This window comes from Tripterygium wilfordii, chromosome 4 (assembly GCF_013401445.1).
Source record: "Tripterygium wilfordii isolate XIE 37 chromosome 4, ASM1340144v1, whole genome shotgun sequence".
Classification (NCBI taxonomy): Eukaryota; Viridiplantae; Streptophyta; class Magnoliopsida; order Celastrales; family Celastraceae; genus Tripterygium; species Tripterygium wilfordii.
In genome coordinates this window covers 3,478,470-3,489,590 of record NC_052235.1, presented here as the reverse complement: position 1 = coordinate 3,489,590, position 11,121 = coordinate 3,478,470, and the positions used below count along the sequence as shown (strand labels likewise).

At 37.6% G+C, this 11,121-nt stretch overlaps 3 protein-coding genes and 3 non-coding genes across 6 annotated transcripts; all 6 read right to left on the bottom strand.

Annotated features, from left to right (window-relative positions):
* Positions 1-533: 533 nt before the first annotated feature.
* On the bottom strand, positions 534-625 carry LOC119998049. Its single transcript, XR_005468176.1, has one exon. It is a non-coding gene; the product is annotated as a small nucleolar RNA snR60/Z15/Z230/Z193/J17 (small nucleolar RNA).
* A 116-nt stretch (positions 626-741) lies between these two features.
* Positions 742-825, bottom strand: LOC119998051. Its single transcript, XR_005468178.1, has one exon. It is a non-coding gene; the product is annotated as a small nucleolar RNA U83 (small nucleolar RNA).
* Positions 826-1,195: 370 nt separating this feature from the next.
* Positions 1,196-1,290, bottom strand: LOC119998050. Its single transcript, XR_005468177.1, has one exon. It is a non-coding gene; the product is annotated as a small nucleolar RNA Z43 (small nucleolar RNA).
* Positions 1,291-2,057: 767 nt separating this feature from the next.
* LOC119997535 (protein CONTINUOUS VASCULAR RING 1-like) lies at positions 2,058-5,622 on the bottom strand. The gene is made up of 7 exons (XM_038844632.1): positions 5,409-5,622; positions 5,168-5,220; positions 4,361-4,470; positions 4,074-4,241; positions 3,890-3,987; positions 2,720-2,846; positions 2,058-2,489 (listed from the first exon to the last, which is right to left on the bottom strand). The coding sequence occupies exons 1-7, from the start codon at positions 5,556-5,558 to the stop codon at positions 2,395-2,397; spliced, it is 801 nt and encodes a 266-aa protein (XP_038700560.1). The 5' UTR covers positions 5,559-5,622; the 3' UTR covers positions 2,058-2,394.
* A 484-nt stretch (positions 5,623-6,106) lies between these two features.
* On the bottom strand, positions 6,107-7,828 carry LOC119997784. Its single transcript, XM_038844971.1, has 2 exons — positions 7,561-7,828; positions 6,107-7,008 (listed from the first exon to the last, which is right to left on the bottom strand). Exons 1-2 carry the CDS (start codon positions 7,634-7,636, stop codon positions 6,365-6,367), a joined length of 720 nt encoding a protein of 239 aa, XP_038700899.1. The 5' UTR covers positions 7,637-7,828; the 3' UTR covers positions 6,107-6,364.
* A 140-nt stretch (positions 7,829-7,968) lies between these two features.
* Positions 7,969-10,365, bottom strand: LOC119996804. The gene is made up of 2 exons (XM_038843600.1): positions 10,257-10,365; positions 7,969-9,895 (listed from the first exon to the last, which is right to left on the bottom strand). Exon 2 carries the CDS (start codon positions 9,772-9,774, stop codon positions 7,969-7,971), a length of 1,806 nt encoding a protein of 601 aa, XP_038699528.1. The 5' UTR covers positions 9,775-9,895; positions 10,257-10,365.
* Between the last annotated feature and the right edge of the window lie 756 nt (positions 10,366-11,121).

Here is an 11,121-nt window from a genome sequence, read left to right as displayed (position 1 = left end):
AAGAGGATCCTTTGCTTGATAATAAAGCAAGTAAAACATGGGGACTAACTGAACTTCATGCCCCCATGTTTGGCACAACAAAATAAGGCCAACAAATTGACATTGTTGTGCTCACATCTTCATCCACAACCCATCGGTCAACAAAATGTTCACTTTTTGTTTGGCCATGGATCAAAGAAATGATACAACAATATCATTTTGATGACCTCTTTTTGTTGGACTAAACATAGGGGCATGATCTTGCTTTATGTAATGTTAGGCCACATTTGGAGAAAAACAATTCGCATTGCGACCAAAACATATCCAATCAACATTGCACATTTGCACTTGCTTAAACAAAAAAACACCCTGTATATAGAAAAAATGTTCTTAATTGGCCAGTTTGAAATGTTAAGTGAGAAAATTGGTTACAAAGCTTGGTCTTTCCATACAAGACAGAAGCAAACCTTGTGAAAAGCAAAAAACACAGTTTCATGAAACTCAACAAAGCCACAAAATCAATGGTGTAAACAGAACTAGAACACTTATAATATAAGGGTCATCAGATAGGAGCGAAAGACTAAAAATTTATAATAATCACAGAGATTATCAGCTGAACTATGCATAAAATCATCATCTGACCCTCATATATCAACCATAGTTATCAAAGCCAATCATGGATATATCAACAAATACGCAAAGGAACAAATCTACTGAATAATGGGAAAAATTAGGGTGAAAATGAAAAGATTACAAATTACTAGCTTCAGAAGGAAGGCAGTAGAGGTATGTATGTAATCATAGTTTTCATACATAATGTATATACCATTTGCTTCATCACCAGCATCGTCAAAGAAAGCATAATCAAAGACTAATTCGTCAGATCAAGAAACTAGGGTTTTTTACCGATTTACACACAATTTAGATTTGATGGACAGATAATAGAACAGAACATTGAAAATAAAATCCAATTTTCTTTCAGTTTAACACAATTTCTGAGCAATCGAACAACAAAAACCTAAAACAAATATGCTGAGACAAAACAAGAATCAAAAACGATGGCCTCATAGAGAAGATTAGGTTGATCAACACGTCTGATTCAGACATATGCTTGTCATTAAAAATGTTTATAATCATTGGCCATACAAACTAGATCAGAAAAATCCAAACACATACCAAATAAATAAAATAAAAAAAAAGAGGAATTGTTCGGGTAGGACTCAGAATATGGGTGGTGATATAGCAGGATGGTCGGCAAGGCCGAAGCCAATTACGACGAACGAGACCTTTCACAAGAATTCGTCACTGTCCCTCACTTTCCTCCACAAAAAATAAATTCACATACTCACATCAGAAAAATAAAACGAAAAATCCCATCGATATTTGAAGAACCAAAAACCAGATCGAATAGCGTAGAGAAATTAAACAAACAGAACGACTTATTTGTAAGGAAGCGCAGAAAAAGAAAAGCCCTAACCTAGAGAATACATAGGAGGCACGGAGGCAGAGCACGATATTGGCCTTCACAGTATTGGCTCGTTAGCTGCTACTTATAAGGAGAGACGACTCAGAATTAGGGTTTTGCTGTGACAAGGAGATTGTAGGGTTTTCCTCAAATACTACACCACGCGAAGGTGCACGGTAACGGACGCGCTTGCTTCGCTAGAAAACTGGATCGTTGGATCGACGGATGATATTAAGTGTCGGCATTTTGTCTTTTCCTTCTACCATTGGGCCAGAGGATGCGACTAATTGACCCATCTAATGGCCCAAGCACTATCAAACGGACCTGTGTTGGTTAATCACAGTTGAATAAATTTGCTAATTGGGCCAAAATTTGTGATGCTGTTGAGAGATGTTTCGGCCTGTATCTTGGCGGGCCTTGTATTAACGGGCTTGTTGTAGAATTGGTCACATCGCATCCCCTGCCTACCCTTGCAGATTTTGTATGGTGATATCGCAGAGAGACTGTTACAATGAATTTGACAGTAAAAATATCCACTTCACACCAACAAATCTGCAGTAACAACATAACATTTTCACCTGTAATGCAGCTAACTATCATCTAGAGGTTCAAAGGGAGACAATCAATCAAGAACTTTCTTGGCTCAAACGGACAACAAAGCAAGAGAAACCATTCTAATAGTCGATGAAAAGAATATGAAAAACAAAAAGTCTGATCTACCTCCATTATCAACCCAGCTATATTTCCAACCAAGCGCTACATTCTACAAGCTACATGACAATCAATGTTACAAATGCCATCAGAATCCAAGCTTCACGTATTGTGAACATATATTCCATTTGGATTCTCACATTGACATCGTAATTGATTGCGTGGCCATTCTTTGATGACTTGCCCTGAATCCAAAGAAAGCAATAAAATAGATGAACCTACAACTGTCTTCTTTAAGATCAGCTTCTTTCAAGTCTACTTCTATCTCCTAGGACGCACGTATCCACCGTTGACAGAATCTGTGGCATTGACATACCCCCAGAGACAACAATTTCTGCAATCAAAGAGCGGGTTGATGATAAGGAAGATAGTAACAACAATGTACATTTTTCTTGGTCAATGAACTTTTGATTTGTGCCGAATCATTTGTGCTAGTTTGGGTCTCACTACTTAAGACGCTGCTAGATGTTAACAGGACCTAAACAATTAGAGCGGCATAGAACATCCTACTACATCCTACTTAAGCAACTCATAAACCCTAGTTGAAGTAATCAAATTCCTTACCAATGCCTTCCCGGACTGACAGGTTTGGTCTAATAACATCCTTGGTATTAACCAAAAATATATCACCAATATAAAGATGATTTGTGGGAACATACACACAGCATAGCTCTTCATCTCCAGAATAATTCTGCAGTGTTCAAAAAAACCAAAGATGTTTCAAGTATTAATATTTAATAGCCATCTGAAATGTTAAACAATTTGTTGTTGATAAAAAAATTCAATGGTAAAGAGAAGTATTGAAAATTTATTAAAGACATCCAATAGCTCAAATAAAAAACTACATGCAGAACCACAAACCAGATTCTTCTAAAACACAAGTTCAGTATTCCGCAAGCACCTAAAGGCAGAATATGGAGCATCTATGAAAGAATACATATTGCTTGTTAGAAAGCGGACATGGGCATTAGTCCACATTATGGCTCACAAAACCATGACTTGTGAGATTGGGTCCAACCACTTGTTTATAAGCCACTCAATCTCTCCATATTTTTTTCATGTGGGTTCCAACAATGCTCAATGGTGGGGCCACAATGAACTTGTCACGTTAATCAAGTTTAAAACAGACATCAAATCAAAAGAAAAATCAGAGTTCAAAGATCAAACGATATTTTCCATCTCTAACCTAATGGTCCTAATTCTCACAGCCACTAAAGTTTATGTTCTCAAAAGAGCAGTAAAAACAAGAGAAGATCTCTAAAATGTTCCATCAAGGTGCCGAAAGGAATGGCCACCCTACTATAACATAAAAACTTGCATGCACGCATGCACATATCTTTCACTTACAAGCCCCAAATAATTAGACTAATAAATATTCTAGAATAATGGACTACATCTCAGTCCCAGCGTGTATAATAGATAGGCTTATGGGAAAATATGAGGAATTGTAAGATCATGGACAGAGTAAACAATAATGTTCCTCATAAATCAACTGTGCATAGCCCTAACATAAGAAATTCACCACCAAATTCAGAGAGAACCAAGCTTTAGATTTGGAGGTGGACACTAATCAGTCGAGCAAATTGCAAAGGTCGCAAGTGCTTAAAGAGCACAACTGCAACTGATGCCAATAGGATTATATGCACATCAAGACACATGTGACATCTATGACTCAATAAAACAAAAAATTAAAGGCAGGGAATGTGTGTGTGTGTGTGGGGTAGGGGAGCAGACCTGGAGGACAACAGATGAAGTGATGAACCCAAATGCATATTCACCAATACGAGGATGCCTTATGATGGCCACTTCCTTGAAAGCCTGAGTGTTTTGATCTGAAATTAAGAAAATGAGACAGAAATGTGAACTTCTCTACCACCCAACACATTCAATCAGGATAAGAAAATCAGCCAAAATCTACCTGGTGATATGGCAGCACTAATTTGCTTGGAGGCGTTGTATATGTGACGAACAAGAGGCATCCTTTTGATAAACCACTCCCCAAGGCTCAAGACAGATGCACCCAACCATGATGACATAAACACCCCAACCAAGAAGATGAATGTTATAGAAGTTACAAATCCCAGACCTGACCAGTGAGTAAATATAAACATCAGGGACACGTGATATGCATAGTATACATTTTCCAACAAAAGTATTCGGACGGGACAGGACAGGAGTAAAATGCTATTTGAGAGACACGCTTACCAAAAATATCAATTCCAAGTTGAGCATAGATTGGAGAGAAAAAGCCATCCACAAAGTGAATAAACCACCACGTTATATAGAACGTTATAGCTATTGGCAACAGGATGACGCTGCAAAACAGCTAACAATAAGCAACTATCATAGTAGCATTCAGAAAATTAAGTGGACTGTTAACAAAAACAAAACTACATGATGAAGAGAAAAGGGGCAAGTAGTAGTACATGCTATCTCATTAGAAATCAAAGGAATAGTGATACAATACTATAGAACATAAAACTGCATATCAATTTTAATACTGCAGGAAATGATAGTTGCCAGAGCTTTTTAAGCATTTCATCCAAACAGGTTCAAGGAGGTCTCTGGGTTATTGGGATGAAATTTCCTCAATCCACTCTCAATTTTATAGACTTCTTTCAAGATGAGGATTTCTGTGAAACCACTCCAAGGAATGAAATCAAAAATTCAAAAATTAACTCTACGATTTGAAGATGAGGAAGAGGTGTAAGCGAGACAGTAGCGCAAATATTCATATCACCAGAGAACACGTAATATAGAGCAAACTTTGTGCACCACTCACACATAGACACCGGAATACAATGGAACGAAAGTTTAGAAGTAGAGATGGCAGGAATAGGAGCTAATCATCCTAGTTCAGAACATATTACATAACAATCATTCTGTACATAAAATTGACAAGCAATTTCAATGCGATACTAGGATCAATAGTCTATTTATCTAACCGACATACAATAAAGTGAGTAAAGATACAATTAATTCATAGAAAAGATAGAAGAATGGATCGCTCACCATCCAGTCATAAACTTTTTCGAAGCCCAGCTCCTAACAACCTTGTAAAAAGTCTGTACAATGCCATGTGAAAACATATCAGAAAACACTTGTTAGGCATACCCGTTTACACCCGCGGACGAACATAATTGCAAAATTCAGCATAGTTCACCCCACTAAACAGTACGAAACCGAGTCAACAAACGAAAACCTCAATCAGCAACCTAAAACACGGAGAATTTCAAAATCGAGAATAATTCACCTCACGGCCTGTGTGATGCGACGACGAGGAAGAGGAGGAGGGTTTAGAGGCGGCGTCATCTTGAACGGAGTCAGCGACGGGAATGAGAAGCTCCCGATCTCTTTCCCTGTCTCTATTGGCCATCACAATCGTCGATTTCTCATCGCCCATCGAAAAGGTAAACGACACCACTTATTGACCACCGCGTCGTAGACGAACACGGTAATAGCTTTGAAATCTCCAAATGGTTCTTTGTTTTGGATTTTTTAATTTAATTTAATTTATTTGAATAATAAAAAATAATAATTAAAGCCGGACATGTGAGGGGTTGAAGAAAATGGCCACTAATTATTAATTAAGGTTTAAAGTGCGGATTTTTCAAAGCCTGATCATAAATACCTGCCGCTCTCTCTACTCTCTCTGTGTTTCGTGATTTATTATTTTTAAACACCTTATTATTATTGGATTGGCTGATGAGCCAGCATGTTAATTAAAAAGGGTACAATTGTCATTCTGAGTATTACTTTTTTACATAATTTACCGTCATGATAAGAATTAACATAAATTGATATTTCGACTACTTAGTTATAGGTTCGTGTTTTTTCATGTGAGACATGTAAAACTCACGAATTCAATTGGATCGTATTCGTACAATTCGTACAATTACGGTAAAAAAGAAGGTATATTAACATTTAAAAGGACTGATGGCTGGTCTAGCTAGCTGGAATCACTTGTTAAACTGGCATTCACTATATACAAGTTTTCCTTTAATATGGACGGTTAACAGTTAAAGACATACACCAAAGACAACTTTAAATGATACAGGGAGTAAAAAATTATACTTGATACCTAAAAGATTCAGACACAAAGCACTGGGTTTCAGCTCCCCTCCTTGTGTTAGCTGCAGTTGCTTATTTACATGCTGACTGAGGTAACTACCTTTAAACCCTGCAGATCCAAACTAACATAACCGTAAACTATGCAAAAATCTCATCAATCAGACCAGTTAAGAGCCACTTTTCTATATCATTTACAACTTGATCGCCTTCCTCCACAGAAAACCCATAATCCCATCCCAAATGCCACATTCCATTCACCATTCTTTTGCAGCTTATATCTTTTTCCAGCATTGAGTAAATATCATCACTAGGAAGTTTTTTGTCACCATCATTGCGGTAGCTTCTAAGAGCCTCAAACCCATCATTTATTTCCTCTACGAATTGATCTAAAGTAGTGAAGATTTTCAAAATCCGCACTTTGTTCGTTGACAGAGGATGCACTGTTTGTAAATTTTGAAGGCTTCTGAGTTCAATGAATTTATCAGCATAATCTAACAAGAGATTCACATCGGCTACCCCAGAATCGTTGATGTCAGATGCTGCTGCAGTTCTAGGACAACTCACATTGGTATCAAAGAGCTCTTCTACGTGATTAACGAATGATGGACTGCTCAAAAGCAAAGCTTTCAGATTGGATCCAGTATTAATGCTACTGCCATGAGTTTTTATGAGGCTGATATGATCATTTGCTTCTGCATCAGCTTTATCGTCTTTTTCATGTTCAAAAGTCAGCATTCTCACATCGCCAATGGAACTCCCGCTATCACTGCAACTTTCTACTACTAAAGAAAAAAAAAAAACTCTAATTAAAACTACAGGCTGTAGTTTAGAATTGTAAAGTAAACATACCACCATGCTTATAGTTTAGAAATTGAGCATCATTAACTTTTATTTCAGAATTGCAAATACCACTATAATTTAACAATATCTCTGGTGTTAGTTACATCTGAAATTTTGAAGTTATGGTATGTTCACTTGGATGCTATTTATTTCTTTAAAACAACCATGAACCAGCCAGTGACAAATCTAAAATTCAAATAACCTTTTAATCTATATTGGCGCAATGGTTTTTCAATAACATGATACTGAATTAAAGAAACTCAACATCTTTAGTTCTGATTTTGATTCAAGAACATCCTCTTATGTCTATAGATTTCTGCTTATAGGTGATCATTAAAACCAGCCAAATCAAATATGTTTACATTCCAATGAATGGCACAAGGGAAATGCACAATATCACAAGGATTGCTGTATGTTTACAATGCCTAGAATTGCTGTGGTCACATCATAGCCTAAAGCACATGCCTGACAAGTAACTTGGAAAGAAGAATTACCTTTAATCTGACACTCAGAGTGTTCTGCAACCTCCTTCGCAGGGAGTTCATCTGCCAGAGGAGCATTGGTTATCATGTAGGGCGAGTCAAAGGGTTCTGCAACCTCCTCCGTAGGGAGTTCAACCGCCAGAGGAGCAGTGATTCTAATGTGGGGAGAGCCGTAGTCACTTCTCAGAACACCTTGCTCATAATCTTCTTCGTATTCTGAATGATTGGCCTGAACAGGCAAAAGACAGTTGTATTTAACGAAAAATATCTTTGTGCTTTGTCACATGTAGCAAGAACAAATTTTGCATCCTTGATTCAAGATAAATATTTGAATCTTTTACATAATCTAGAACAGCCGTAGATGAACATAAATTCAAATAATAAGCAGCAATTCAGAGAAGAGAGTGCATAAGAATTGCATTATAAAGATGAGAGGAGACTCACGAGTGATTTAGCAGGCATAGACTCACTGGGTGACATTTTCTTCTTCTCCTGATGTTTGGAAGTTCCAACAGTAGTGTTTGTTGTGGGTTTCAAGATAGTGTTTGGGGTGGTAATGCTGAGTTTCTGGGGAGTTGGAACCTTTGTAACTTTTGATGCCTTTTTGAGCAGTCTCGGCTTTGCAGCGGTGATATTGGCTTGATCTCTAGATCTTAGAACATCAGCAGATTTCACAATCTCCTTCTCTGCTGCTTTCCTGCTAGAGGTTTTCACCTTTTGAATGCAATCAACCTTTTTGTAATTGAACTCTTTCTTCTTTGGTTGGTGAGTTAGAGGACCAGAAACTTGCGACTTACAAGATCTTTTTTCCTTTGTCTTGACCTTTTTATCTTCTGGTTTATCTTCTACCACTTTGTGACATTTGAGCATTTCATCCTTGTTAGTTCTTCCGACAGGGTTTTCTTCTGCTTCAGTTTTTCTCGGCATTTTGACAGGTTTGAACGCCATTTCTTGGTTGTTAAGTTCCCAGGGAGGGATGACTTCTTTTAGTTTTGGTTTTCTGAGCACCGTCTTTGCATTCAGGGCAACTTCTTTCCCTAATGTAGGTGTGAAGTGCTCTTCTTTCTCCGGGTGTGGAATATGGAGAGGTTTAATAAGTACAATAGGTGCTATGTCGTCAATCCTACTTTGTTTAACGTGGAAATCACCATAAGGATCCGAGCTAGTTCTAAACTCCTTAACAGACTTGCTTCTCAAAAGCCCTTCAAACTGCATGGTTTCGAGTATTTCATGCGGCTTCTTTTGCCTCGTATTCACTTTCTTTACCAAGTATTGAGACCTCTTTACCTTTGGCTTCTCGATATCAAAGAGTTGCCTGCGCTGATTCAAAATCTTCTCACTCCCCATTTGTTTTTGAAGAGTGTGTTGGAAATGTTCTGAGGGGACTTCTTCAAGACCCATAAGTCTGGCAATCAGATTTGGAGCTTTTGCCTTCTTCTGCAGTGCTGTTGATGAAATACTGGAGTCAGTAGAAGTAAAATTGTTGGAGTAAGCTGTTGAAGATTGGCTGGAGCTTGTGGAGGGAATTTCTGAAGCCAAGTGCAAGTTTCTTTGATGAAATTTTTTTTTTTTATCAGCGGATGCTTCAGGCAATAGGTTCTGCCTGGCAAAGCTTTCTCTGATCACATCTCTAAGGTCCTCAAAGCAATCCCTTGAAGAGCCATCAGCTGAAAGCCGCGGATTCTGGAATCCCATCCGGTAGTTTCGATCTCTAAACCGATTGGAATCCCTACTCTCAATCCCAAATTCCTCAGTTCTCCCCATTTCAAACTTCTCCTTCTGTTTCTTCTTCAACTGAGACATGTACCGTGACGCTTCTTGCAACTTGCCGAGCATAATCAGAGAATCCTGCAGATCAAGAGCTCCTCTCAACAAATCTTTTGCAATTTCCTTTGAATGTCCTTCATAACTCAGCCCCTTAGACCATGAGTCACTCATCTGATTCAACTTCTGAGCTCCTCTAGAGACCTCCAAAAGCTGAAAAGAAGATGGACTAAAAGATTCTTCGAGGCCAGTCCCTTTCGACGCCATTTCCTCTTCCTCTGGCTTGTTTATTGCAGAATGTGCATCGTTGTTCTTCTGTTTTCTAGGGCTTCCAATCTTATGTCCCAATTTCTCAGCACAAGTTCTGGATTTTCTTATTGTCCCACATTCTAGAACTCCTTTGGGATCATCACAGGTGACAAATGATCTGTACACAATCGATCTAAAACTGTCTTGAGGCATATTCTAGAGCAGAATATTAATTGACAAAGTCAGCTACTGCTGATACTCTAAAGAACCAAATCAATCACATCTAGTTGGTTATTCTAATCACTACTCAACTGCTTGTTCGGCTCTGCATCAGCTAACAAAGCAAGGGCCAAAGAGAGCCACATTAATATAGACACATTGTCATTTTAAAAGAAAAAGCTACTGGGTATGTCCAAAAAGAAGAAACTACTTTTTCTTTTTCCCATGAAAAGATCACATCTTTTATTCAGAAAAAAGTCTTAATTGAAAAAAATTAGAAGCATTAGTAGATATTATCACAAAACCCAGGTTTCTATTGCCCTACATTGATCAAACCCATTTTCTCTCCTTTACCATAAACCCCAAAACACAATCTATCAACACAAGAATCACAACCCAGATGGAAAAAAATGCACTTTATCTGAGAACAATCAAAGACAATCAAGACCCAAGAACAAGTTCCGGAGAAATCTCACCAGATCCAACACAAGACAGGGACTGAGCAGTCTGCGTCATTGACTATGTCACTTGAAAAAGAAGAAGTAATTAAACCTTCAAATAAATGATGCTCCACTTTTATTGTTTCTTTATTTTGGAGACAATTTTAAATATCGTTGAACAATTCATGGGGCGTGGAAGACGGGTTCATTTATGGCTTATCGTACGCGTAGCGGCAAATGATGCACAGAAATTAGATTGAAGAGCCAGTGACGGTAACTACCATTAGTGATGGCAGTTTTTCCTTAATCCTTTCACTTAACCTTTATTAACTAAATTACATAAGGCAGTGTTTGTATCATTATAAATAAAATCCACCTTATGCTTTCTCGTCCTCTTTATAGTCTGTATCAGTGTATTGTCTTATTAACTGGTAAGTCTGGTAGGCTCTTTTGTCTGTCTGGTTTTCAATGATATACCACCACTATCTAATGGTTCGACACCAAACACTGCTTAAAATAGAAACATTTTGAAAACACTCATCAACTTTGTTTCATTGGAAGTATTAAATGAAACAAACAATCATCAGTTTTTTTTTGAAATCTATACCAAATTTGACAAAACACAACAGCTAAGCACACCATAGAATCCACTTTCAAATTCTGTGATCTATTGTCCTAAAAATCAAATCTTGTTCTATTTTCTAGTTGGCAATGAAAAAAAAAAGCCAAGGTTGTTGACTAGTGCAAAAAAGCTATCACAAGAGACTTGCAGTGTTGTTGTTGCTTTTGGTGCCTATCATAAATGTATTTAATTATTTAATTCTGTTTTTTGGGTGTTATTATGTATTGTTATGAGTTGCTTTGCTCAGTTTGAATTTCAAGTTTTCTTCTGCTAACACAA

Excerpts from the sequence above, each read along its gene's own strand:
- LOC119997535 (XM_038844632.1), bottom strand. The coding sequence starts at position 5,558 with ATGGGCGATGAGAAATCGACGATTGTGATGGCCAATAGAGACAGGGAA. Across the intron at positions 4,242-4,360 it reads ACTTGGAATTGATATTTTTG|GTCTGGGATTTGTAACTTCT; the intron begins GTAAGCGTGTCT and ends CTCACTGGTCAG. Across the intron at positions 2,490-2,719 it reads GTCAGTCCGGGAAGGCATTG|AAATTGTTGTCTCTGGGGGT; the intron begins GTAAGGAATTTG and ends CTTTGATTGCAG.
- LOC119997784 (XM_038844971.1), bottom strand. The coding sequence starts at position 7,636 with ATGATAACCAATGCTCCTCTGGCAGATGAACTCCCTGCGAAGGAGGTT. Across the intron at positions 7,009-7,560 it reads CTCTGAGTGTCAGATTAAAG|TAGTAGAAAGTTGCAGTGAT; the intron begins GTAATTCTTCTT and ends TTTTTTCTTTAG.
- LOC119996804 (XM_038843600.1), bottom strand. The coding sequence starts at position 9,774 with ATGCCTCAAGACAGTTTTAGATCGATTGTGTACAGATCATTTGTCACC.